At 48.4% G+C, this 27476-nt stretch overlaps 1 protein-coding gene across 6 annotated transcripts in view; it reads left to right on the top strand.

The window, feature by feature from the left end:
* PLCE1 (phospholipase C epsilon 1) overlaps positions 1–27476 on the top strand; it is a 3624599-nt gene that overhangs the window by 3142889 nt on the left and 454234 nt on the right. For all 6 annotated transcript variants that reach the window (XM_069611343.1, XM_069611341.1, XM_069611340.1 and 3 more), the window contains one exon: positions 21384–21502. In XM_069611343.1, coding sequence (XP_069467444.1) covers positions 21384–21502 — 119 coding nt within the window. The remainder of the gene's footprint in view (positions 1–21383; positions 21503–27476) is intronic.

Below are 27476 nucleotides of genomic sequence, written 5' to 3'. Positions count from 1 at the left end.
AGTGCAAAATAAATAGTCCTTAGTTCAAATCCTAATAACTAACTGTCCCTACCACTTAGGAAGAACTTAACAAAAAAAGGAGGCTGGAGCAATAGCCTCTGTCGGAGGCTTCTGCCTGGCCCAACACTTGGATCTCTTTTGCAAGAAGAAGGGTTTACAAGATTGTCAAGTTCTGGATCTCTTTCCACAAAGTTCATCAATTTCTCACAGTACAATCCCTTTTCTCAGGAAAGGCAAGGTTTTCTTTACACAATTCCGCCATTTCGCACCTGGTGCTTGCCAGTGTTCTTGTCTTCTTTTTAAACACTGGAACCCTCCAGGTTCTCCTCCAAGTTCTGTTCACTATGTTTCATGTCTCAAAGACTTTCCAAAGTCCTCTGGCCCTCTGTCAGGCTTGCTTTAGCTGGGCCTGGGTAGGGTGTCTGCCTGTTCGGGTTTTCCAGGCTCTCGTAACCCTGGGGGCTTCTGCAGCCTTGAGTATCAATTATCTCATTTTCCCAGTGCTTCCCAAAGCCGTCTGGCCCTCTAATTGGCTTGTGTTAGTAGGGCCTGGGTAGGGTGTCTGCCTGGTTGGGTTTTCTGGGCTCCGGTACCCTTGTGGCTTTCCCCAGCTTCTTGTATCACTGTTCACCCCTCTCAATGGCATTACCTCTTAATTCGCTTCCCTTCTGCTGCTTGGCTCGGCAGCTAATGCACCTCTCATGCGGAGATCCGGGATACAACTTCTCTGCTGTAGTCTGGTTTCGGCATTGTTTAACAGGCCCTAAACCCACCAGGCTTCCGAGTGGCCGAGCCGCCAGGTGAGACAGTCAATTCACTGTCTCTTTGCTCTCCCGGCCTTGGCTTCTTGGTCGTTCAGGATGCCAGCCTTTCTGTGTCTTCCTATCGATTAATTTGCTTTCCACGCTACCACCGGTACTGCTGTCTAGCGTGGCTTCGCCCGTTGATGACGTCTTCCCATCAGATGCTTGTCTCTGCGTAGAATTCTCTCTCCTTCATTCAAGGTTCCTCATCTCTTTTATGTAAGCACGCTCTGGTTCGGCCGCCCTCTAAATCTCTGGCGCGGTCGACGGTTCGGTCCTCAGAGGGCAAAACTAAGGGGCAAGAGCCAGGTTTAAAGACTTTTGTGGAAAGACCACATAGGAACATCCGCTCTGAGGGCTAGTGGCATGGAATTCCGCTGTTTCGCCGCAATCACTGGGAAGCTACAGCCTCTGACTTTTTTCAGGTTGAGGTGTGAATAAGCAGATCTGGTGGGTCTTTTAGTTTGGGTTTTAGAGATTTGGTTTGCAGGGTAAGCTGGGGCACTTTTGGACAAGCATTTATGTGTTAGCGAGAGAACTTTGAATTTAATACGATCTCGTACTGGCAGCCTGTGGAGGTTGGACCTGGCTGAGGAAATAGGATCCTTTTTGGGAATGTTGACGTCAACTCTGATTGGGTTATTTTGAATTATTTGCAACTTGCTGATGTTTTGGATGTTTGAGCCTGCAAAGAGGGAATTGCAGTAGTCAATTCTGGATAGGATGAGTGCTCTGGCTAGTGTGATGCAGTTGTCTGTTAGGAATGGTCTGCTAGCTGTAATCAGTTTGGCAGTGTATGCTGCTGCTGAGGCAATGGCGTTGACTTGTCTAGTGAGAGACAGTGATGAGTCCAAATAAACTCCTAAGGTTTTTACCTCCTTGACCGCCATAATGATGTTACCATCGATATTGAAGGATTTGTAGGATTGCGGTAGGGAATTTAGTGTGGGGAGGGTGCCGATGATGAGTAACTCTGTTTTTTCATCATTCAGACAGAGCTCATGTTGTGCCATCCAGGCTTGGATGGTGAAGTAGATTTTGTTCTGAAGTTTGGTGTCAGTGTCAAAGTTTCCAGAGATTGGTTGGAATATTTTGGTGTCGTCAGCATAGTTGGTGTATGTGATGCCCAGTTTGTCGAGGAGGTCAAAGAGAGGCTTAGTGAACACATTGTAGAGAGTGGGGGAGACACAGGATCCTTGTGGGACTCCAGATGTAACTGGGACAGGGGGTGCTGTTGCAATGGAGGAGAAAACTCTCGTGGTGCGGTCTGCCAGGAAGGATTTGATCCATTTTATGGCATTGGTCGAGAAGTGGGCTGCATGTGCCAGGTGTTGGCATAGGATATTGTGATTGACTAGGTCGAATGCAGCGGACAGGTCTAGGAGGAGGAGAATTGCCAGTTCACCTTTATCTTTAATTTGATCCATTTGTATTTTGAGGTCGAAAAGAGCATTTTTTTTCCCATGACCCGGGCGGAAGCCTGATTGGCGGAGGCCTAGGAGGTTGTGGTTTTCCAAATATTTTTGATTTTGTAGGCATGCGACTCTGTCTAGAATTTTCAGAAGAAACAGCACCGTAGTGACTGGGTGGTAGTTGGTCGGGATGTTTGGGTCTAGGGTCGGTTTTTTTGCAGGGGGGGCACCCAAGCTTCTTTCAGGTTTGTGGGTATGTTACTAGTGGTGCAGGAATTGTTAATCAGAGTGGTGATAAATGGGGCCAGCTTATCAGCACAATCTTTGATAAAGGTTGCAGGGCAAATGTCGCCTTGGCATCTGGATGGCTTTCATCCCTTGATGATTTTTACGGTTTCAGAAGTGGAGATCGGGGTGAATCCAAATCTGGGGATAGGGTTATTGTGGAAGGAGGGGGGGTGTTGGGGGGTAGGTTTGCTGGGGCAAGTTTAGATGATTTGGCTTAGATTTTTAGGTGGAGTGAGGCTACTTTGTCAGATAGGGTATTTTGGATGTTGGTGCACCAGGTGAGATCCTTGATGCAGTGGTCTGGGGTGGGGGCTGGGGATTCGAGCTCCCATAGTATGGTAAAGAGTTCTTTGGTGTCTGAGTTGGCAGTCTCGATTCTGGTGTTATAGGTGTTGCCCTTTGAGTGGATGGTGGCTGTCTTGTATTCAGTAGCTAGGGAGTTGAGCAGACATTTGTTTTTCGTTGGATATTAGTTTTCTAAGTGCTCTCTGTTGTTCTTTTGGTAGTCCTAGGCAAGGTTTTCTAGGCTGACAGTGAACCAGGAGTTGGTGTGGGTGATGGGTTTAGCTCTGCGATAGCCTAAGGGGGCCACTATGTTGATGGCTTCTTGTAAGGTTTGGTTATAGAGCGTTACCAAGGTGGTAGGGTTGGCGGTAGAGTTTGGGTGGATAATGATTGGAAGTACTAAGGGGAGCATGTTGTCAAGGGTGATGTTCTTGTGGTTTCCTTGATGGTACCGCTAATATCAAATTGAATGATGATGTGGTCTGACCATGGGCAAGGTGTATTGGCTAGGATGTTTATGTTCATGTTTATTAAGTTTATATAGCGCATTAACCCAAAGCACTTTACAATATAACAGCTACAATAGAGGGAGAAGAATATAAACAATCTGTAACGCTCAGGCTATTCGACTGGAGACTGGGCCTGAAACACAGGATTGGTAGAGTTTAACTCCCTATTGTCTCTGTGTGCTTGAACTCCTTCTTCCCCGGGGTCCAACCCTTCCCTTTGATCCACAGCTCACCTTGTTTTCTTGTATAGTGTACTCTTCGTCCTGCTTTCAGCGCAGGGGCGCGTTGATTGATGCAGGCTTGTTGCTGCCTAGTTACTTCACTGGCAAGAGTCCGACAGGTAAGTATAATGAGTCTTTTGAACAGTTCTCTAACTTTGTTCCTTTCCTTCCTTAGATGATGGCCGGCGTCCGGGCATGGCAGCGTGCTGCTGAGATGAGTAGTGCTGAAGGTAAGTGAGAGCGTGATGCGCGATGCACCCCTTTCGTATTTGTATTGAACTGAGTTATTTTCTTGTGTCTTTTAGGTGCCGCAATGTTTTCAGCGTGGATGCCGGTTATGAAGAACAAATGCGGTGAGTAAGCGCGGTATGCGGCGCCTCTAGACGTTTCCACGCTAACCTGGAGTGTCTTTTCCCTCTTGCAGATGGATGAGAAGTTCCGGAGACAGAGTTCCCCCAGAGCGGCTGGTATTCAGGTAAGCGTTTGAAGCTCGTACAGTATTTAAAAATAAGCAAAGATTTGCAGAATGCTTCCTAATGCCTTTTTTCTGTCCTTTCCCTTTTCCTTAGGAAGCGGCGTGCCGGGATGGGAATGACACCGCCGAAGATGCCCGCCGAACAGAAGGAGCGATGAATGATGGGCAGAAGCGCCGCAAGGTAAGGCTGTTCCTAACAGTGTTCTTGTTCTTGCAGGAGCTGAGTGCAGAAGAAAGATGCAGGCCTACTGGAGACCGATCCGAACACAGTGAGTGTCATGCTGCAGGTGCAGAAAACACAAAGCATGTTTCTCAGCCTGGGTGTGGCTTAAATAGTCTCTGGGTATCCCAGGTGTCTCTGGGCTGAACCACACCCAAAAGACTAGACTGCACATGCAGTTCTGGGAACCGAAATATGTGAGGGCATCCATCTTGTCACCATCAATGCACTACAAGTCCAATCCCCAATGTTATCCTATGGGAGTGAGTGAGTCTGGTGCCACAAGCACCAAGTCTGACTCCAAGTGGGTCTTTGGAGGGATGGAGAGGTTCCTGAGGGCCATGTAGGTGATTGTGGCCTGGTTCCAGCCTGACATCTTGGAGGACTGGGGACATGAGGGGCAGGAATCATGACACAGTCATGATTCAAACCAGTGTAACAATACTTAGAACAGTTTCCTTAGATGGAGGAGGCGAGGGAAGGGTCAGGACGAAGGCAGTGGGGGTAGTCAGGGAGGGGATCAAATTTAGTTGTCTGATTCAAGTTCCCGCGGGTGTGAGAAAAAAGGGGGGGAGTGGGAGGTATGAAGGGTATGGGGGGACAGGGGAGAAGGGAGGAGAGAGAAAGGAAGGAAGTCAAGGGGGGAGTGGAGAAGGAGGGCTTTCAAGGCAGAGCGGAAGGAGGAGTAGGTAGGGATGGAGTGGATGGAGAGAGGTAAGGAGTTCCAGTGTAGGGGGGCCAAGAGCTGAAAATAACGGAAGCACGAAGAGGCACATGGTGAAGGGGGTACAGCGAGTAGGAAGAGATCAGCAGAGCAGAGAGAGCTGGAAGGAGTGTAGAAGGTCATGGAGAGATTTGAAAGCCAGACAGAGGAATTGAAACTTAAGTTGGGAGAGAGGGAAGCAAGCCAAGGAGGGAGAGCGAGGAGGAAATAGAGTTGCAAGGACCGAGGAGATAGAGAGTATGGATAGAGGAGTGGTAGATGGATTTGAGGTGGGTCAGGTGAGAGACAGGGAGACCAAAGAGGAGAGAAGAGCAATAGAAGAGACGGGAGAAGATGAGAGAGGAGATTAAGAGTTTAGAAGCGTGGAAGGTGAGGGAGGATCAGATTTTACGAATGTTGTAAAGGTGGTGTCGGAAGGCACGAGAGGTGAGAGAAATGTGGTGGGAGAAGGAAAGAGAGGAGCCGAAGTGGAGACCGAGATTGCGAGCATGGGTAGAAATGGGAAGAGTAGGAGGGGGAAAGTTGATTGAATGAGGATTAAGGGAAAGTGTGTTAGAAGGAAAGAAAAAGTCTTGGTCAGTATTAAGGGAGAGAAAGTGAGATGACATCCAGTTTTTAATAGCCGTAAGGCAGGAAGATAAGGAGTGGTGGAGATCAGGAGTGAAAGAGGAGAAGGAGAGGAAGTGGGTGTCATCAGCGTAGAAGTGGTGGGAAAAGCCGAAAGAGGAGATAACAGGGGCGAGAAGGGAGGTATAAAGGGAGAAAAGGAAAGGGCCAAGTACAGATCCTTGGGGAACACCATTGTCCAAGGGGATGTTGGAGGAGGTGCGGCCGCTCCAGGAGAAAGCGTAGGAACGATTGGAGAGGTAAGAGGAGAGCCAGGAGAGGACATTGCCTTTGAAACCAAAGGAGGAGAGAGTACGGGGTGATCGGTGTCAAAGGCAGCAGACAGGTCAAGGAGGATGAGGATAGAAGATTGCTTAGCGTAGCGAGCAATAAGGAGGGAATTGAGCATGTAAGTGAGAGCAGTCTCGGTGGAGTGTTTAGGGCGGAATCCAGATTGAGAGGGAGGAAGAAGGGAGTGAGTAGATACAAATGCTGAGAGTTGAGAGTAGGCTAGGCGCTCGAGAAGTTTAGAGAGGAAGGGGAGAAGCGAGATTGGACGAAAGCTAGAAGTGAGAAGAGGGTTGGCAGAGGCTTTCTTTAGGATGGGAATGATAGTGGCATGTTTGAATGCAGCCGGAAAGGAGGCGGTGGAGAGGCAGGTGTTGAAGAACATAGTCAGGTTGGGAATGAGGAGGGGGTAGATTTTAGTAATTAGGGAGGTGGGAAGGGGGTCAGAGGGGGCATCAGTAGGGTGGGTTTTGGACAGAAGAAGAGAGACACAGGATGGGGTGATAGGAGGGAAGTTGGACATGCAGGCAGCGGGAGGGGAGAAGGAAGAGAGAGGAGAGTCTTGGGAGGGGGCTAGGAGAATATTTTGGCGTAGGGATAGAACTGTGGATGAGAAAAAGTCTGAGGGAGAGAGAGGGAAGTTGGTAGAGGGGTCAGGAGTAGGAGGGGAGAGGAGGCGAGAGAGGGTTTGGAAAATTTGACAGCGGTGAGAGGCTTGTGAGTGGAGAAGGTTAGAGTAGTAGGATCATTTGGCTGATTTGAGGCAAGAGTCGTAGAGAGATTGATATGAAAAATAGGAGGATTGGTTAGACAGAGATGGTGTTTTGATACAATGTCGTTCAAGGCGGCGGAGAAGACGATGCAAGGACAGGAGGTGAGGGGAAAGCCAGGGTTGGGAAGGTTTCCGAGAAGGGTGGAAGGAAGTAAGAGTGTAGAGTTGATCGAGACTGGTGGAGATAGAGGAGGACAGTGAGGAGAGAGCATCACTGGCCGAGAGAGAGGAGAAGTCAGAGATAGTGGGAAGGGAGGAAGTGCAGGAGTTAAAGAAGAGGGAAGGGTTAAAGTTGCGGAGATCACGACGAAAGAAAGGGCAAGGGGAGGGAGAAGGGGTGGACAGAGAGGAAGGGGGGAACAAGGGAAAAGAAGAGTAAGGCGTGGTCAGAGAGGTAGTTGGGAAGATAGGAGACAGGTGAGGAGGAGTAGGTTGAGGTGAAGATGAGATCAAGAGTGGAGCCAGAGGTGTGGGTTGGAGGAGTAGCAAGGGGGGAGAGGAGATAGGAGTCTAATATGGAGAGGAGAGGGGAAGAATGAGAGGAGCTAGAAAGAGGAAGGTTGAAATCACCAAGAAAAGTGAGCGGGATGGGGGACGGGGCGATGAGAGAGAGGAGATGGTCAAGGTCCTTATAAAAGGAAGAGAGGCGGCCAAGAGGTCTAGATAATTAAGAAGGAAATTGCATGAGAATAGGTAAAGGATTTGAAAACGTATTCGTAAGAAGAGAAGGTAGGGAGATATAGGGCAGGGGAAGAGGAAAGAAATTTAGGGTGGTGGATGAGACCAATGCCACCGCCACGACCAGTGGGGTGGGAGACATTAGAGAATGAGGAAGAGGGGGTGGTGACAGAAGCAGGGACAGTGGAATTGGTGAGGGGAATCCACGTTTCCGTGATGCAGAGGAAATGGAGGTTGAGTCGGAAGAACATGTCGAGTGCCACAGCGGTCTTATTGCAGATAGATCTGGCATTCCAGAGTGCAATGTTAATGATGCTGGAGGGATTGGCAGTAGGGGGGTAGATGAGGTTCGGACGAGGAGGGAGAGTGAGGGGGATGGGGTGGGCGGGGGAGGGGTTAAGTCATGGGGGGTTGGGAGAGGAAGGTGAACGATGAGGGGAGGGGCGGACATAGCGCATGACAAGAGGGGGAATGAGTAAGGGCAGATAGCTTCAGCAGCAGAGCGTCCCCAGAGAGGTAGTGTGCACAGCAGGATCCTCAGACAAGTAGTATGCACGGTAGGCACAGGAGAGGGATGAGGAGGCTAGCAGGCTAGATATGAGAGGTCCAAAAGAAGAGGGGAAGTTAGCCTTAGTAGCAGGGCTGGATGAGGCCTTCAGCCTTCCGGCTTCAGCAGCAGAGTGTCCCCAGACAGGTATTATGCACAGCAGGATCCTCAGACAAGTAGTATGCACGGTAGGAACAGGAGTGGGATGAGGAGGCTAGAGATGAGAGGTCCAAAAGAAGAGGGGTAGGTAGCCTCAGTAGCAGGCTGGATGAGGCCAGGAGGGGAGAAGTGGTGGCCACGACAGCAGAGCGTCCCCAGATAATCCAGTGAGTACGGTGGGTTCAGGGCTGAGACTCCGTAGAGGAGGTGTGAGTAACCTCGGCAGCGTGGCGTCCATAGGCAGTTGGGGAGCAGCGAGTGCAAGGCAGTCAGATGAGTGATCAGGTGGGGGGAGGTTGCTGCAGGCAGTCCGGTGGTGGTAGACAGAGTACAATGGAGGATCAGGAGTGGAGTGGAGTGGATGTGGATGTTAGGTTAAGGACCCAGCCTCTTTGGCACTTGGCTGAGAGCCACACTGAACCACACGAGAGGCTCAGACAGTGCGAGTAAGGGCGGGCCAGAGAGCCTTGGTGGTCAAGCAGGCAAGCAGAGAGCTACACCAGACCACACGAGTGGGCTGAGACAGTGAGAGTAGAGAGGGCCAGTAGGTTGAGGTAGGCAAGCGTGGAGCTGTACCTGAACAAACGAATGGGTGTAGACAGTGGTGCAGGGGACAGTCCAGCAAGTGAGGCAGGCAAGTGGTGGTGCACTTAGAGGTCAGGCGGTACGGGCGGTAAGGTCAGAAGGAGCAGGAGTCAGTTGCAGTGGGCCCCGCAGGGTAGAAACAGGAGTGAGAGGGGACAAGGCTCCTACCTCTAAGCAGCATGGTAGCCAAAAACTGTCCAGCCTGCAACGGTGCACACATTGCCTCAAAAGAGATGGTGGGTAGGTTGAGCAGCAATGAGTGGCCGCCGGGTGCCGCAGGGAAGGCGTGCAGCAGTGTGGAGAGGAGGCTCCTGACTCAGCAGCTGGTGTTGTTGGAGGCAGGAGGCGACCTCGGTGCGGTCGCGGGAATCACCCACAGTCCGACTGCTGGAGCTGGGTTTCATTTCCGCCAGGAGGTGATGGGCAGGCAGGCAGCTGGTGTTATTAGAGGCAATTGGTGTTGGTGATGTTGGTGAGACAATTAAGGTCTGCTAACCAATCCAGTGTATGTCCTTTATCATGTGTGGGGCTCTTGATTCTGAAGGTAAAGCCATGTGCTTCTATGGTATTGGCGATAACCTGGGAGTCAGATGGGTCATTTAGGCCTAGGTTGAACTCTCCCATGATAATTTTTGATAGAGGTTTGGTGTTAGCGGTATGGAGGGTCACTATATCTTCCTCAAAGGACGTCAAAGGACCGTTAAAGATACAGTGAACCACTCAATTGAACAATAATAACCGTCACATTGTTTATACCGGTATACCGTGTATACCGTTAAGTGTGCTTTTCAATCTGATTTGGAAAGCTGCAGCAAGCAAGTGCTGTGCAGTTTTGGTCTTGCATTGTTGGATGTGCCATCTGCCAAGTAATTTCAGTTGGAGCAATTTTTAATGCCATTCCATAAACTACACCTGCCTGGCACAAAATCAATATGTTAGCAATAGGAAGAATAAATACAGTGCCAAGAAGGAAAGGGGTTTACTTTGGGTTGGCGGCATGGGGGTTTATATATATTTATAATGTATAATGTTTGCTAAACATATGACAATGAGGGATGTCCCTGGTTCTATCATTGAACTAACATATAATATGTCACACTGCGAAATTCACTCATCTCTGTGGGTATTCCCTGCTGCCATACCAAAGGGTAATGTCTGTGATTACTGAACACCTTTTGGCCCGCAAGTAAACTAAAGGCTATAACGTAAAGAGAGCGTGCGTGTGCGAGTATGCGCACAAGCTTATACTACCATCAGCCTCCACTGATCTGGGGCATGCAGGTTATAAATAAGGCAACATATTCATCTTCACTAGTAGACAGTGGAGGAGCTAAACGCCTAAATGACCACTTAAGAAAAGCTTTTCAGTTTGCTTTGCCAGTCGCAGCAGGGCTCTCCCCCCTCCTCCTCCTCCTCTCCACAAGTGTTTGTGTTTGGTGGAAGCAAGGGGTGGCATTTCAGTGGAAAGTATGTTGAAAAGCACAATTCTGGCCCTGGGTTCATGGTTTTGTTTGTGATGATAAATCTGACAATTTATGACCTTTTAGAAAATATTTGTTAAGATTGGTTAACTCCACCTGCTATACCGCGATAACCATGATATACCGTCATTTGGCAAGAAGGTTATCATACCGTCATAAAACTAATACCGTGACACCCCTAATGGGAAGGAGGTGTCCAGACAGTCGCTGCAAACGGGTCTGGACATCGACGACTGTGTGGGCCGTTCTATGGCATCAGCAGTAACGCTGAGAAGGCAGGCTTACTTAAAAACGTTTGGTTTTTCTCATACTGTGCAAGTTAAACTGCTAGACATGCCCTATCGAGGGCGATTTCCTGCTCGGCCAGAAAGCTGACAATTCTTCAAAGAAATTTAAAGAATCCAAAATTGCTGCTAAATCTTTAGGCCTAGCTGCGCAGCCGGCCAAACCTGCCTTCAGCTTCGCCTCTAGGGCACAGGGCTACAGGCGGTATGCTCCTTATGGCAGGAGAGCGCATATCCCACCAGCCAGGCAAGGGCAGAAGCGTTTCTCAGGCTCTGGAAGGGCCAGAGGGGGCTTCTAAAGGTCAACCAGCAACATCAGCGGCGGGGGCGACCCAGCCTTCTAAGCCGCGTTGATTTCGCCTCTCGAGCATACTGGTTGCTGGATGGATGACGGAGCATTTGCTACAGTGGCAGGGAATTATTTCCGATGCCTAGGCTCTTCAGCTCATTCAGTGGGGTTATTGTCTGCCATTTTTAAGAAAACCTCCAGACAGACCCCCCACCATCTGCAATCCATCCGGGACAGGAGCTCCAGGAAGAACTGCGAGCCCTGTTGTTGAAGGGTGCCGTGGAAGAGGTACCTCCCGAGCACAGAGGATCGGTTTGGTATTCCCAGTGTTTCCTGGTACCCAAGAAGGGAGGAGGTCACCATCTCATTCTGGACCTCAGGGCCTTGAACAAGTTCCTGAGCAAAGACAAATTCAGGATGGTGATGTTGAGAGAAATTCTCCACGCTCTCGAACTACAGGACAGTACTGGCTGGTGTCAATAGACCTACAGGACGCTTATTTCAATGTGCCGATCCATCGAAAGCACAGGACAGGAAGTTCCTAAGGTTCACCATAGGCGACAAGCACTATCAGTTCAAGGTGCCTCCCTTTGGTCTGACCTCCGCCCCAAGGGTCTTCACTAAGTTCATGGCGGTAGTCGTGGCTCACCTCAGGAGATCCGGAGTCCACGTATTTCCGTACCTGGATGACTGGCTGATCCGAGGGAAGTCAGTGGCGCAGGTCTTACCCCATTTAGAAGACACCGGCTTGCTACTACACAGGCTGGGCTTCTCCCTGAATTTAAAGTAGTCCCAAATGACACCAGTCCAAAGGCTCCACTTCATCGGAGCAGTCCTAGACACCCCGGTTGGGAAAGCCTTCTCTCCCGAAGAGAGTCGTCAGCTTGAAACAAATAGTCGACTTGTTCCGGAACCATACCACTCTAACAGCGGCTTCCTTCCTCTGCCTCTTAGGTCTCATGGCCTCCTGCATTCTTCTAGTTCCAGAGGCCAGGCTGTGGATGAGATCGCTGCAGTTGCTCCTGAGGAGTCAGTGGTCACAGCACCTGTGTGCTCTTTTGGATATCCTCAGGGTGTCCTGTTGAGCGGACCGCAGCAGTCTCCTAGCGGGGGAACTCTTCTGTCCTCCTTGTCCTCAGACCCAAGTGGTCACGAATGCGTCTATGGTCAGCAACGGAAGCCAGGTGGCACATCATCAGGGTCCGTCTTCAGGGGAAGTGTTAGGCAGAATGCTGTGCAGTTCCCTTGGGGAATACTGCAAAAAGATTAAGACTACAGGAGTAAGCAGTAAACCCAATTGGTAGCAGTCTGCACCACCCAGATTTACTGGTTCTGTTCACAATTTTGGGACTAGTAAAGTCAATGGTGACTTTACATGCCCTGGGTGACAGTAGTCAGTCCCAGGGTATGGCGTCTATGTTTGGGGGTCATTATGACACCCCTGTGTTACTGCACTGAGGGTGCTGTGTAACACACATAAAAAACAGAGGATACCCTATGGAGTAAAAGACCCCATAGCCCATAAGCACATACCAAGTGTAAGACATACCTCAAATCATGCCTAAGAGTGGGAGGAAAAGAGTCTCACTCTTAGCAGGAGAAAAAAACAAACCCCAAAAATCCAGCAAAGCTGCTGGGGGACTCACTAAGTTTGGGAAATTAACCTTATAAGAGAATTCTCCCTAACAGGAAGCATGTTCTCATTCTGACAGACAACAAAGTGGCAATGCAGTATCTGAACAAGCAAGGTGGTGTGCACTCCGGCCTCCTCTGCACAGAGGCGATGTTGCTGTGGTTCTGGTTACTGAAGAACCGGATCTAGGTCTCTGCATTTCATCTGGCTGGCACAGCGAACAGTGTGGCGGATGCTCTCATCAGGCAGAGAACGGTATCACACGAGTGGGAAATGTGCCAGGAAGTCCTAGAGGAGGTCTTCTCTCTCTTGCAACAAAATCCAACTGGAAGTGCAGACAGTTTTGCTCAAGGAAATTTCCAGCAAACGGAGCACTGGGAGATGCATTTCTGGTGGATTGGACCTTCCCTCTCTATTACGCTTTTCCTCCGATTCCAGTCAATCCATGGGTTCTCCGGAGGTTGAAGAGTTTCGAACGACCATGATCTTGATCGCCCTGGACTGGGCAAGGAGAACGTGGCACTTCGACCTTTTGGATCTGTCCATCTGTTCACCTCACCGGTTGCCTCAGCGGCCAGATCTCCTAACCCAGTCGGAAGGTCGGATATGCCACCCGACCCCCGAATCCCTCAACCTACAAGCGTGGCTCTTGAGAGGATGAGGTATGATGACTGGGACCTCTCTGAGGAAGTGCTTGAAGTGCTTGAGGTGTTGTTGGCTGCATGTAGACCGTCTACAGGATCTTTGTACTTGTTGTAAAGGAACTCATGGTGGCAACTGTAAAGACAGCCACAAGTGAACAGTTCAAAGGTGTTTATTAAACTGTAAATGCAGGGTGGCAAAACGCCTAACCTAAACCTGTTTCGAAGGGATTGTGTCCTCCGACGTATTCCTTATCTTGATAGATCATCTCCAGCTTGCTGGCCTCGGAATTTCTTTTTCAGTAGAGGGCGCTGCATGCCGATATCCCTCGAGCCGATGTCCCTCGACAGCCTCCGTATCAGCGCCGACGTCATCATGCGTATAAATAGACTTGCGCAATGTCTGTTGCTCAGTTCCGTTTTTCCGCGCTTTGTGGGCCTCGGAATCGTGTTGCTCAGTTCGTTAGTCAGAGAATATATTCTTCATTATTCCTCGAGAATAAACCAACTCTTACTCGATGGCTTCCTCATCCGAACCGACGACTCCATGGTCCGGCTTCAAAAAATGTCAAGACTCTGGAAAGAAAATGTCGTTGATCTGTTTGTGGTGCCTGGGATGGGAGCACCAATGTTCGGAGTGCGAGGACTGCATGTCCATGACGGCGAAAGCCTTGAAGGAGCGTAAGGGGAAGCTTGAGAGAGGTAAGACAGTTAAAACTCCTTCAAAAGTTTCCTCGGCAGAGTCGAGACATTCGTCTTCTCGCCGACACAGGAAACATTCTCGGTCTAGGTCTCGAAGCAGTTCCCACCACTCTTCGAGATCCAAGCATTCAAGTAAGAGACGTCGAAGATCCCCTTCCTGGTCTTCTTCTTCTGTTTCTCCGGAAAGAGTCACTTGCCCCACAAAACATAGCTCTAAGGCTGAATGGGAGGAATTCCGTAAAAGGATGCTTAGCGTCTTCGAGAAAGTGGCCTCGACCCCCTCGAAGACAGCTGAGGGTGATACCCTGGGTGAAAGACCTGAAAAATCGAAACGCTGCGAGTCGTTGCACCCAGCGAAAGAAAGTACTCGAGAGCATCACAAACCCTCGAGAAAAGGTTAAATACTTCCCCAGAAATAGAATTTGCCAAACCGTACCCAGGGGAACATGCTCCCTTACAGAATGTTAATGGCAAGAATTATAGAATTCATGGGTTGGTCTACACCTTCACCTGCATTCCAACAGGATGACCTTACAGACATCTTAGTCAAAGACCCACAGGAGGATCCTGTGGTTCAATTTCACGCTGCATTACAAAGAAAAATATTGGCTAACTGGGAAACTCCTGAGGTTATCCAGGCGGTTAACAAGAAGTTATCAGCCAAATATAGGGTATCTACTACTGACCCTGAATTTTTTTCTAAACATCCAACTCCAGAGAGTCTGGTTGTCCAAGCAGAAACTACATCAGGCAGTAGATCGGCATACCCTACTGTTCACAGGACAGGGATGACAAAAGATACGACTCTATGGCTAAGAAAGTTTTTTCTGCATGTAGCATGGCGTTGAAATCTATGAACGCTACTTGTACGCTCGCAAGGTTCAGCCATACACTTTGGGAGTGTGCTTCATCAGCGGCTGACTGCCTCCCAGAGGGAGAAGAAAGGGAAGCGTTTCTAAACATCATTAAGGATGGTAAAGACGCAATGTGCAAATCCCTTCAAACTGGCATTGATTCTGCTGACAGCATCAGTAGGGCCATGGCGGCAAGTACTACAACTTGCAGATTTGCGTGGTTGCGAAAGTCTGGGTTTGCTCCAGATGTACAAGCCAGACTTTTAAATATGCCCTTTGACGGCTCTTCTTTGTTTGGTAAGAAGGCGGATGACAGCCTAGAAAAGTTACAGACATCCAAAGCAGCAGAAAAATCCCTGGGTGCTCCAGTCCGCCAAACGCCATATCGCCCCTCAGGAACCTCATGGAGAGGTAAGTCCTTTCGCTTTTATTCCGCATTCGGAAAAGGCAGAGGACAGTCGGTTCAAAGAGGTCAAAAAAGATTCACCCGAGGTTGACGGGGTAAAAATACAAAAGCCGCAGCAGCAGGTACCTCTTTACCCTCAGCACCTGCATCAGCCGCCTCCAAATCACTCTGAGGACTCTCCTCAGAAGACACCAGTAGGGGGCAGGCTAACTCAACATCTGACGGAATGGCAGGCTATTACGTCAGATGCTTGGGCATTGGAGACAGTTGCCCAAGGTTACTGCCTGCCTTTTCTACGCATTCCTCAGAGTCATCCACCGGGGAACAGCTCTCAGAAAAGTTCCAGATCCGCTCCTCTTGCAGGAAATTGTAGACCTGCTGGAGAAAGGTGCCATAGAACCGGTACCTGTAGCGGAGAGGAACAAGGACTGGTACTCCCCCTACTTCCTAATACCGAAGAAGGACGGAGGACTGAGACCTATTTGGACTTAGGAGAATTGAACAAGTTCCTCAGGAAGGACAAGTTCAAGATGGTAACTCTTTCTCAGATCCTTCAGGCCCTCCAGCTCCAGGACTCGCTGGTATCTCTGGACCTTCAGGATGCTTATTTCCATATGCCAATCCATCTCAAACACAGGAAATACCTGAGGTTCGCAATTGGCGGCTCTCATTATCAATTTCGAGTTCTGCCATTTGGGCTGACCTCCGCCCGAGGGTCTTCACCAAGCTAATGTCGGTAGTGGCTGCAAGTCTAAGGAGGGAAGGGATTCACGTCTACCCCTACCTGGATGATTGGCTGATCAGCGCTGTATCTCCGGAACAAGCTCAGATCCAGCTAGATGATGTCTGCCACTTCCTTCACAAACTGGGCTTCTCCCTCAATTTAAAGAAGTCACAGATGATACCATCAGAGACAGAGACTCCAGTTCATTGGAGCGGTCCTGGACACTTCCCTGGGAAAAGCCTCGCCACCAAAGGTGAGGGCTCAAGATATTCTGCAGATGGTCACCAAGTTTCAAAATGCCCAACGTCCCCCAGCCTTCGACTTTTTGAGGTTGCTAGACCTCATGGCATCCTGCATCTCCCTTGTGCCAGAGGCTCGCCTGAGAATGAGATCTCTTCAGTGGGCACTGAGAACTCAGTGGTCGCAATTCTCAGGGAGAATGACAGATCTCCTTCAGGTTCCGGACAAGGTGGCTCGAGACCTTCAGTGGTGGGCCAGCCAGGAGAACGTCTTGAAAGGAGAACTGCTTTGGCAACCATGGCGGAGATAACAGTAGTCACAGAGGCCTCACTCACGGGGTGGGGAGCCCATACCAACGACTCGACCATCAGCGGTCGTTGGTCTCCATCGGAGTCCAGACTACATATCAACCTGTTAGAGCTGAGAGCAATCAGACTAGCGCTGAAGGCTTTTCTGCCATCTGTACAGGGGAAAAATGTCCTGCTAATGACGGACAACACAGTGGCCATGCACTACCTCAACAAAAGAGGAGGCGTAGGATCACTGCCTCTGTGCAGAGAGGCGATGCAGCTCTGGTTTTGGCCAATCCAAGAAGGAATCTCTCTATCGGCAGTCCACTTAGCCGGAGAGAGAAACTTGACAGCGGATGCTCTGAGCAGGCAGAGTACAGTCTCCCACGAGTGGAAACTAGCTCAGGAAGTCCTTCAACAGATCTTCACCCTTTGGGGAACCCCTCAAGTGGATCTGTTCGCCACCAGCATCAACAGGAAGTGCGATCAGTTTTGTTCAAGGGAATTTCCCCCGAGAGGAGCTCTAGGGGATGCGTCCGTAGTGGACTGGGAGTTTCCACTTCTATATGTGTTTCCTCCAGTCCCCGTCATTCCTCAAATGATCAGGAGGTTCAGAAGGTTCTGGAAAACCATGATCCTAATTGCGCCGGACTGGGCCAGGAGAACGTGGTACCCGGGCCTTCTGGACATGTCCATCTGTCCTCCAATTCGTCTTTCACTCAAGGAGAATCTTCTCTGGCAGAAGGGAGGTCAGGTTCTCCATCCAGACATCAGAACCCTCAACCTTCATGCTTGGTATCTGAAAGGGGGGGTGGGGGGGTGGGGGGTGGGGGGGGGGTGGGGTGGGGGGGGGGGGGGGGTGTGTGTGTGTGTGTGTGTGTGTGTGTGTGTGTGTGTGTGTGTGTGTGTGTGTGTGTGTGTGTGTGTGTGTGTGTGTGTGTGTGTGTGTGTGTGTGTGTGTGTGTGTGTGTGTGTGTGTGTGTGTGTGTGTGTGTGTGTGTGTGTGTGTGTGTGTGTGTGTGTGTGTGTGTGTGTGTGTGTGTGTGTGTGTGTGTGTGTGTGTGTGTGTGTGTGTGTGTGTGTGTGTGTGTGTGTGTGTGTGTGTGTGTGTGTGTGTGTGTGTGTGTGTGTGTGTGTGTGTGTGTGTGTGTGTGTGTGTGTGTGTGTGTGTGTGTGTGTGTGTGTGTGTGTGTGTGTGTGTGTGTGTGTGTGTGTGTGTGATGGCAAAGAAGGTGATCTTCCCTCACTGGTCCACCCCCAGGGATGCTCCATTAGGTTTCTCATAGCGTGCAGGTGGAGAGGATTTGAGGCGTGGTGCAGAGAACGCAAGATTGACCCTATCAGATGAGGAATCTGCAGGAGAAAGAACATTACGGTAAGTAATTTCTCCTATGCACATTCAGCCAGTCCCCACATCCCCCCGTCATCCCTCTCTCTAGTCCTCAGGAAGTGAAGTTAGTTCAGGACAACCAAGAACCTGATTACTGAGAATTGGACCAGGACAACATCATACCGGACCTTCTCAACAGGTCCGTCTTCCATTAATTTTGTCTTCTTCAGAGAGTGAGTCTACTTTCACAGAAGGGAGGCCTGATTCTCCACCCAGGGATCAATACCCTCAATCTTCACGCCCGGTTTCTGAGCGGTTAAGATACAAACACTGTGACCTCCCTGAAGACATTATGGAGGTGTAGCTTTCGTCCAGAAGACAAACAACAAAAGCTCTGTACCGCTCCTGATGGGAAGTTATTTGCAGCTGGTGCATAGCGAAGGATGAAGGATATAGATCCTTTTTTAGTTAACATGCCTGTGGTTATACCTTTCCTTTGACACTTGACCCAGCAGGGTTTACAGGTGGCTACAGTACATGGATACTTATCTGTGCTTTCCATTTTTAAGCACACACCTTAACACAGTTCTGTGATGAATCCGATGATGTCATCACTCCTTTCCCAGAGGTAGCCTCTTCCTATGTGGCCAGGGGACAGCAGCCGCTACCTGATCCTGACCCTGGGGGCGGCTATATGAGGGAGGACCACATCGGGGGAGGAGACCCTCAAGGGTATGACCCAGCATCATTGGATGAAAACACATATCCCCTTTCCCTTTTAGGGATATCCTCTCAATTCCCAATGCCTTTATGGCATACTGTGGTAGACCCCTTAAATCAACAATAAAACCTGTTAATAACATATTTCAGTATTCTGGAAATGAAATACCAAAAACTGCCTATAATTCCCACCTGCATGCAAACACTGGGATGAGGAGGCGAAACGGAGTAATGAAGATCAAGGAAGCTGAAAAGCCCAGGACACACTCTAGTGGTTGCAAGCTCATGATTGGTGCAGAGGCATTTAAAACTCCAAATCAGCATGAAGCAGAGGGACAGGTCGTAAGGAGCTTCATCCTCTTGGTGCCGACCAAGGGACTTCTGAGCCGCAGAGGTGACAGTGGAGGTTTACTGCAAGAGGACCGAAGAGAACCACAAAAATCTGATCCTAGGAAGGGAAGCTGGGGGACCGGGGCACTTCGGCAAAGCTATTGAGAAAAGAAAAGAGCAAGCACATCGGATGAAAGTGATTTGAGATCCCATATTTGAAAAGGGATAAATACCAGAAGAGAATGTAAGAAATAAGAACTGTCAAGTTTGCAAACGTGTTAAAGTGAATCACATGAGAAAGTCCTGGCAGAAGAGTATGCCAGGCAAAGTCAAGTTTCCAACTGTATAAAGTGAACGGTTCGAGAAAGCCCAGGATAGAGAGTATACCAGGCAAAGTCAAGTTTACAAGTATATAAAGTGAATCACATGAGAAAGCCCTGGCAGGAGAGTGTACCAAGCAAAGTCAAGTTTCCGATTGTAAAAAGGGAACCACATGGAAAAGGCCTGGCAGGAAAAGTATACCCGGAAAAGATATGTTTGTGAGTCATATTGCATTGAGTATGGAAAGACCCTGAAAGGGGAGTTAACCTGGTGTCCTGCGAGGCTGGATCCCGCATTCAAGTTGTTTTGCTCCCAAGTTGTTTTGTTGAATAAAGAATCCCAAGGAAGACGCATACCCTTAGGATTGTGAATGTTTGAAAAGACCTAGGGAAGGGGGACATTCTTCCTAGAAGTGGATTGCAACACTAAAAGAAAGGATATATCCTCTTGGACTATAAGGAACTTTGATTGTCTTGTTGATCTATCGTATTGGTGAAGAGAAATCTGGGGATGGGAGCCATTCCCTGGAACTGTGAATGCTGTCAATTGGGAACGTTTGTGTTGAGAGTTACACCTTTCTTTTGAAATTGAACATTTGTGCACTTCCAAGGCCAAAGTCATTACCTTTAACACCTTAGAGTTACTTTTAGAATGTGAGGGGTAGGATAGGAGTTCGGAAACAGGACATATTTGCTTTGGACATCTTGACACAGGACCGACCCTTTGTTTTGGTTGAGGTAGGGAAATACTTCCTAAAGTAGCCATAGAGAGGCATTTTCTAACCCCCTTTTACTTTGAATAAATGTTTGTGACCACAATCATGAGTTCTCTGCATCCGTCTCTCATTCCTGGCTCCTCACAGTTCATACAAAATGCCTATATTAATTAAATCTCTTGAAAGGTAAAGCAAATACCTTCCCACTAACACCCTTTGTAGTACCGGGATCGGATCTGAATTTAGTACTAACATTCTGAATGGGAGAACATTTTGAGCCGTTACACTCTTGTCCACTCATGGGAAACAACATTTTTGGTAACTAACACCTCTGCTGGCAGGGTAATTGAGTGACAGGCCCTCCTGCTCTTGTGTAAACCACCTTTCACAGTCTTACAAAGGAGAAGGTGACGATTAGGGTCCGCCCTATCTTTCGCTCCGAAGTAGTATCTGAGTTTCGGTTCTACGTGATTTCATCGCCGCACTTTTCATCGCAGGTTTTTTGCCGCAATTTCTTTTTCGAAAAATACATCAAATTATTTATTTTATTTTTGGGGGGTAACCCCCCAAAACCCCCCTTTCTTTTCTTTACATCCCAAACCCATTTTTTTAAAAATGTACCCCCCAAAAAATTAGATTTTTTTTTTAAAAAAAAAGAAATTGCGGCAAAAAACTCTGCGATGAAAACTGCGCCGATACATTGACGGTATACCGCGAGTTTCACCTTATGGAGAAAATGAATTTACCTGCTTTCTATTACCATCCTCACCCTTCAAAGGAAGAGGAGAGGTTGCATAGATGAGACCCAGAAAGGGCATTGAATTTCAACATCGCCAGAAAAAGCTAGAAGACCAACTTTTTATAGGCTACATCGTTCCCAGTTTAGGTAGGGGAATAATCAAACAGACATTTTGTAGATGGATAATTGTATGTATATTAGAATCCTACTTCATAGCAGGAAAAGATATCCCTGAAAGATTATGACCACACTCCACTAGAGGAGTAACTGCTACATCAGCACTTCTGAGAGGAATACCAACTATAGACATTTGCCATGCCGCAACGTGATCTTTACTGCATACGTTCTTAAAACACAATTGCTTATTCACTGTGTTGGGTCAGGACACCCGCTTTGGTAAAGTGGTCTTGCAAAATGACCTAATCTAAATAAATCAGAGTTTGTTCTCCCCGCCTGCTCCAGAAGTGTTACTGCTATGTGGGTATATCTAAGATGAAGAATCCTTTAGAATAACAAATCACTTACCTTCTGTTAGGTTCTTTCTGATGGATGTTCCTTCCACGGATTCCTCATTGCCCGCCCAAGCGGTCCCTCAATTAAAGAGCTCTTTCTCACCCTCTTTTTCTCTCTTTGCCTCTCTTTGAAGATCTTTCAGAATCTTTTCCATCAGTATTGTTTTTTACAAAATAATTCCCCAACACGGCTGAACATGGGGATAAAACGATTGAACTAAGGTAATGGGGCGCAGTGCAAACTATTTATACCGACGCAGACATAACGTCCTGTCTCAAGGATAAGATGTACTGAGGGACTTCAATGCTTATGTCACAATGCTCCTCCTGTGAAGATTTCCGATATCTGCTAAAGCAGGAAGAATATACCCAAGATGAGGAATCTGCGGGAGGAAAATTTATCAAAAAGAACATTAACCAAAGGTAAGTAATTTGTTATTGTCTTGCAAGTCAAATCCAAGTTTACAGTTTTTGCCTACATGTGATGAATACATTTTGTGACACTGTATGCATTTAGAGATAACATTTCTCCTTTCATCACCATATTTCTACTCACAACGGTAATCTTTTGAATTGCATGTTCTTGTTTTTTAATTCCAGGTTACAGACATTTACAGCTTCGAAACTTGCACAATGAATCGTTAGATATTTCAACCCTATTCATAAACAGCAGGAGAATGGAGGAAATCGCCAGTGGAAGTGGGATGCCTGTCTCTCTGGTAATGAATAGAAATATCTAATGCAGTTCATATATATATAGCATATTGATTTTAAGAAATGAAAACTGGAGATGTTGGTGCTGAGATGGTATGCAATTTAGTGTGTTTTTGTGACAATTGGCTATGTATCGTCACTTCTCCCCAAGGGAGGGGGCCCTTTCCCATGCGGCTCATGAGGTGCGGCTGCTACCCAATAGTCCCCCTAGGGGTGGTTTAATGCGGGAGGACCTCATGGAGAGGGACTCGCCCTCTGGAGATAAGGACGATCACCTTAAGTACAAAGTATTACTTCACTCCCCCACATGCCTTAGCCCCTGCCCCTCTTTTCCACTATATTGAAAGTAAACCAATGTATTTCTGTAGATCCAGGAGTATAACCAAGATAGAAAGCACTAGGATGAAGAGGAGCACATGAAACATGAGGATTACTGACTGTCTTGGTACTGAGACAAGGTGACTCACGGGAAGCAGGAGGAATACCAAAGAGCCATTGACAGCAGGTGTTGACGTAAAGCTGGGGCGGAACAAGCCCCATACATTGAAAAGTGAAGAAGGACTTGAGGTCTTTGCCTTCCCTTTTCGTCAGAGAACCCAGGAGTATTGAAGTACACACCCAAGATGAAGAGAGGGCTCTACAGAGGACGCTGATGAGTGGCCGAGGAAGTCTGTGGTGGGTCCTGCATTGGCAGGACCGAGCCCAGCGGGAAGCAGGCAAGGCAGTGGCACAACCTCCAGGAGGAGGTGGACTGCACGGTCCCCAAACCGTGCCAATACTGCAAGAGGTCACAACGCGCAGAGCCGCCACAGAAACAGTGAAGATGCAGACAGCTACAGGAAGTGGGAAGGAGACCAACCCTAGTCCCTGTAGAGACCGGCGCCATGTAAGCAAGTCCCAGAATGTAACAGGAAGCACGGACGGAACTGTAGGGATGTGGGGGAGTTAGGAAGTCTTAGCCTTATGCCAGGGCAAGCGTGAGGCCAACCAGTGGGCCATTAAGGGTCTGGGACCCCAACAGAAGGGAAAAGTGCAACCAAGGAAATCTTCCTTGTTTCAGTGATGGACATAAGCCCACTGACCAGTAGAGAACGGTCTGGGACGCCCAAAGAAGTAAGACTTTGCAGATCCAGTGAAAGAGTGCCAAGATAAAATCCAACTGGGAAAATGACTCTCAAACAACAGGAGAAGGGAGTCATTCTTCAGGTGAGAAAATCAAATCCTTTCAAGTATGCTGAAGAGGCGCCTGGGAAAGGGAGTCATTCCCTGCGGCCTTGGAGAGTGCTAATCAGTACCAGGAGAAGGGAGCCATTCTCCTGGTCCAGAAAGTTGTCACTACAAGCTAGGGTAAGGGAGTCATTCCTCTGGCATTTGTTTTCAAGAGGACATTTTGGGATCATCACCTGTATACCAGGAGAAAGGAGTCGTTCTCCTGGGAAGAGAACATTCTGTTGGATTGCTGCAAGCCAGGGGAAGTGAGTCATTGCCCCTGTTACCTTTTTTGCAAGAGAGTATTGTGAGAACGTCACCCACTTTCTTTCTTATTTGTTTTAGTTGCAGTGCAAGGTGATAGAAGTGGGTTGTGACACAGGACGGTGGGCTTTCATTTCAACATTCTGGCAGATCCTTGAGATTTAGTTTGAAGCAGGGAAACCCCTCTGAGAGATAGGTAGTGAGTGTTTCTTTTACATCAATAAAAGTCAATAGCAACAAACATGCCACCATTGTGTTAGCTTCCTTCTTCGACACCCTTATAGTCTTAGATTCAGGTTCTCAATATGACAAGTGAATTTATGTTGGTTAGCTCTATCCTGAAAGCATTTGTATGTCCATCCTTCAAAATCTATAATTTCTACATGAAGTAATATTGGGCAATTTTGTAAAAGAGGTGCAAATAATAACAAAGCCCGCAACAAACCATAAATCTTAGGTAGGTTCATACCCCACCATTGTTCAAACAACGCACAATGGATTAAACACAGAACAATGAAAAGAAAGTTGAATGGATAAATAATTCACATCCATCAATTGAATGCAATCCACTTCTATGTCAGAGTCAGAAGGTTAGCGTTCCAGTAAGAGCAAGACACAGCTCATGAAATGTATTTTCATGCTCAGTACACCACGTTAGCCCCTTCACCCACTCTGTTACATTTAGCATTGGTCCTTCACAACCAGCTGTTTAGTTAAAGAATATCGAATCCCAGAAAATTAACGCACTGGTTTAGTAATAAGTACGCATATTCTAGACAACCTGGAGCTTGATAGACTAACGACAACAGTAATTTCCACCAAACTCCATCACAAAGTGTGCAAATACCTGACCGACTCAGGCTGTGTAGAGAAAGTAGAATCAAATCTGAAGATATTAAAAAGAGTTTAATATAACTAGTGAATAATCTTAAATCAATGTTCTTTAGAGCTATAATTTAAGGGTACTCTTTTAACATGATGATTCTCATGGCCCAAGGCCGTCCCCCCGCCTAACGTAATTTGGGTTTAGTAATCCAGTGGCGCTGCTGGTCGTATCTAAATGTTCGGGTAATCCCGTCCTCTGCTTTACTGTTCAAATGAGAGTGAGTGTAACGCTCACCTGACTCCCACGGAGGCGCTGGCCTGGTTCGCACTGCTGTGACCTCAGCTAAGGTGATGCGCAGGGTTCGGAAGACGGACTGGACCGGGCCCCCAAATCTGGCTTGTCTGGCTCGCAGAAGTTTCCTTCTTAGGGTCTGGAAGGACGAGCTCTCCATCCTGCTTCTGATGCAGGGGCGCGTTGGTATCCAGTTACTTCACTGGATTTTCGGATTGGTGAGAACGAAACTTGCTTGGCTTCCAGGTAAGTTTTTTGATAAGAGGTTCCCCTTGTGTCCATGCATTAACGTACTAATGCTAGTGTCTTTTCCCCATAGGGGCCGGGGTACGGAATGCCGGGGAACAGGCACCGACCCGAGATGAGAGGTGAAATCCTTGTAGAAATCAGGTAAGACTTTAATGAGCGTTTTTTGGTAATGTCTTTTCATTCGCTCATTAACGCTGATGTCTCTTTTTCCCCTTAGGGGCCGGGGTCCGAAAATGCCAGGATGCGGCGCGGACCCGAAATGAAGAGGGAATGAATCAACAGGTAAGTCTTAACATGGAGATTTAGCTTTCCTTATTCCCTTCTCTCTCACCTTTTGTTCTGGTCTTTTTCTCCCCAGGCGCTGGGGCGTGACTGCGAATCCAGATGATCGCTGCTGAACATGGAGGCGCCCAGTAAAGGTGAGTGGAATGCAGCGCTGCAGCGATCGACGCGATGAGCTTTTAAATAAAAGTCTTCCTTTTCAGGATTGTCGGCGAGATGTCTCCGGGATACGGATTTAGCAGGTAAGGACTTTTCCTTCTTCTGTTCTCTTCTTCTCTTCCTTTGCAGGTGATCCAGGATGCTGGCAGGCGTGGCAGAAGTCAGGATGCAGGAGCAGACACGGTGAGCGTCCAGCTGCTAGATGCAGAACAACGCGAAGCACGTGTGGCTGTTCGGGTGGGGTATAAATAGCCTTGGAAGAAGTTCCAGGTATGTATCCTTCCTCCAATCAGGTATGTATCCTTCCCCGACCACGCCCGGATGGTAAATTAGTCCCACAGGTAAAGTAGTTCCTTTCAGGCCTCAAGGAGGCCGGGATCCTGCAGCATGGTCTGCATCAGGTAAGTGCACCCAAGCGCATCCATAATGAGCCTGGCGCCTATGGCGCCAGGACTGATGTCTTTTATGAGCCTGGCGCCATAGGTGCCAGGACACTGTCCAAAGGGCCCTTATATGGGGTTGCTGGGTCCTATCTTGGGGACTGGATGTCCGCTTTTGGGGACGCAGGGCTTGAACCGGCTCCCCGGGAGCGGGCATCATGACAGTGAGGTATCAACTTTTTAGTAATCTGCAAATATCTTTCCCCGCTCTCCTCCCACGGATAAAAGGCTCTGGTGTCTTGCCCTCGGGGAATTCTGGGTTATTAAGGATATGGGAGAAGTGGCCCAAATCTTGGGGCCAGACCCCAAATCCTATGTGTAATACCCAAGTAAGAAAGTGTAATTTGTGTCGATCTCATGATGGATCTGCCGCAATTGAGCCTACTTGTTCTTAATGGTAGACTTGCCAGAGGTATCAGGGTGGCAGCCTGTTAAATCCTTGACCAATTTGGATATGTCACAGGGTTCACCCATCTAAATAGGTGTGCTATTTGGGCTACTAAAAAATATCTTTTTATGTAGGGTGTTCCTAGGCCACCAGAGAATGTTGACCTTGAGAGCACATTCTTGTCTATTCTATGAGATATTTCAGCCCGTATGAAGGAATATAATTTTCTTATTAACTTGCAGTGTAGTGAACAGGTATTATGATCAGTAGGCTAATGAAAATATATAACAGTCTAGGAACCATATTCATCTTTAAGGCATGTATCCTGCCTATCCATGAAACCTCAAGAGGGTGCCAACTATCTTGATCCTGAGTAAGTTTCTCCAGCATGAGGTCTGGCATGGATTCACATGCTCATGAATATTCCCTGTCGTCAGGCTGGTAATACTCGGTAAAGAAAAAATCAGTTTGTTTGTTTCTGAACTGTCTTTCTACTAATAACCAATCACTGGTCTCTGGGTCATACTGCCCCAGCCAATGATTGCCCTCTACCTAAGCCTCTCCTCTGGCAGCCAACTGTTGGGAGTCCTCGTACTATAGCTCTCGAGCTTCTACTGTGTTTTGCGTTTTTTTGAAGAGTTTACTCTTATTTTTTTCGGTCAATCGAGCCCCAAGCTCCACCGATTCTACTTCCGATCAACGGGGACCTGTTTTGGATTTTTTCTATGCCCCTCAAGGGCGAATATTCGTCGAGTTTTCACTTCTTGGAGCATTCCAGAAGAACTTTGCGGCCTACCCCGCGTGGACATGGCCCAGGACAAAGGAAACACGACGCCTGCATCCAAGCTGTTCAGGAGCTGCCCTGGATGCGGATTACAGAATTTCTTCAAGGAAGATGAGAACTCTCGGTGCCTCTACTGCCTTCACGACAAATCGCACGTGGAGAAGGACTGTGTGTTTTATAAGAATATGTCCGAACGGACAATGAAGGAGCGTCGCGTTCGACTCACCAACTGGCTGGAGGGGAAAAGCCCAGCAACAGGGGAGAAGAAGAAGGCAGAGCGGTCTTCTAAGACCTTTGAGGGTGCCCCGGCGCCGGGGGCTCAACAAAAGGCAAATCACTGCGAGTCCTCTGGCACCGGGAGCGCCGATGGTTCAGGCTCCTTGGCTGCCAGGCGGGGCGCGATGTCACCAACGCCATCAACCACGAGCCAACGCTCTGGCTCGGTGAAGAGGAAGTCGGAGAACCCGGGTAAGCTTCGGGAGAAGTGTCACAATCTGGAGAATGACTTGAAGTCACCGTAAGGGTATTGTCCAAATGCTTCACCTTCCCACCCGAGGCACCACTCTCCTCACCTGAGTCTTCAGGGTCTGAGGCTCCGACGCCGTGTCTGTGGGCAAGGTAATCCTTTTTACTCTTCGTTGTGAATGCTCTGACACGGAATGAAGCCGTGGTGGAACTCTGTATTGGTTACCACCTTGGCTCCGTTCCCGTATGCAGGCGGGTAAGGGGAAAAAGCCCAAAGGCGGAAAAAACCCCTGAGTTGTAGTCGTGGATTGCGATGAGAGATGTAGTTGTCGCTGTAGTGGTAGTGAAATACAATAGCCTCGGGATCCTTAAGGTAAACAAATCGAAGATCCTTCCGGAGAGGAAATGACAAGGAAGGAAAGAACACTGGCAAGTAGCAGGTAAGCGTAAAAACGCAGCAGCAGAGGGAAACCGGCGGAGGAGAGGAGCCGCCAGGGAGACGGGAAGGAAGGAGAAAAGAAGGGAGAGAAATCCCCGGAAGGGGGAACAAGAGCGAGCGAGAGAAAAGCACTGGAAGCGTCTCACCGTGAAAACGAAAGGAGACGGTTCCAACGCAAGGAAT

The sequence above is a fragment of the Ambystoma mexicanum genome, chromosome 8 (genome assembly GCF_040938575.1).
Source record: "Ambystoma mexicanum isolate Mex_15411 chromosome 8, UKY_AmexF1_1, whole genome shotgun sequence".
Lineage (NCBI taxonomy): Eukaryota > Metazoa > Chordata > Amphibia > Caudata > Ambystomatidae > Ambystoma > Ambystoma mexicanum.
The sequence above is the reverse complement of the archived record's forward strand: the minus strand, read 5'-3'. Positions and strand labels throughout refer to the sequence as shown.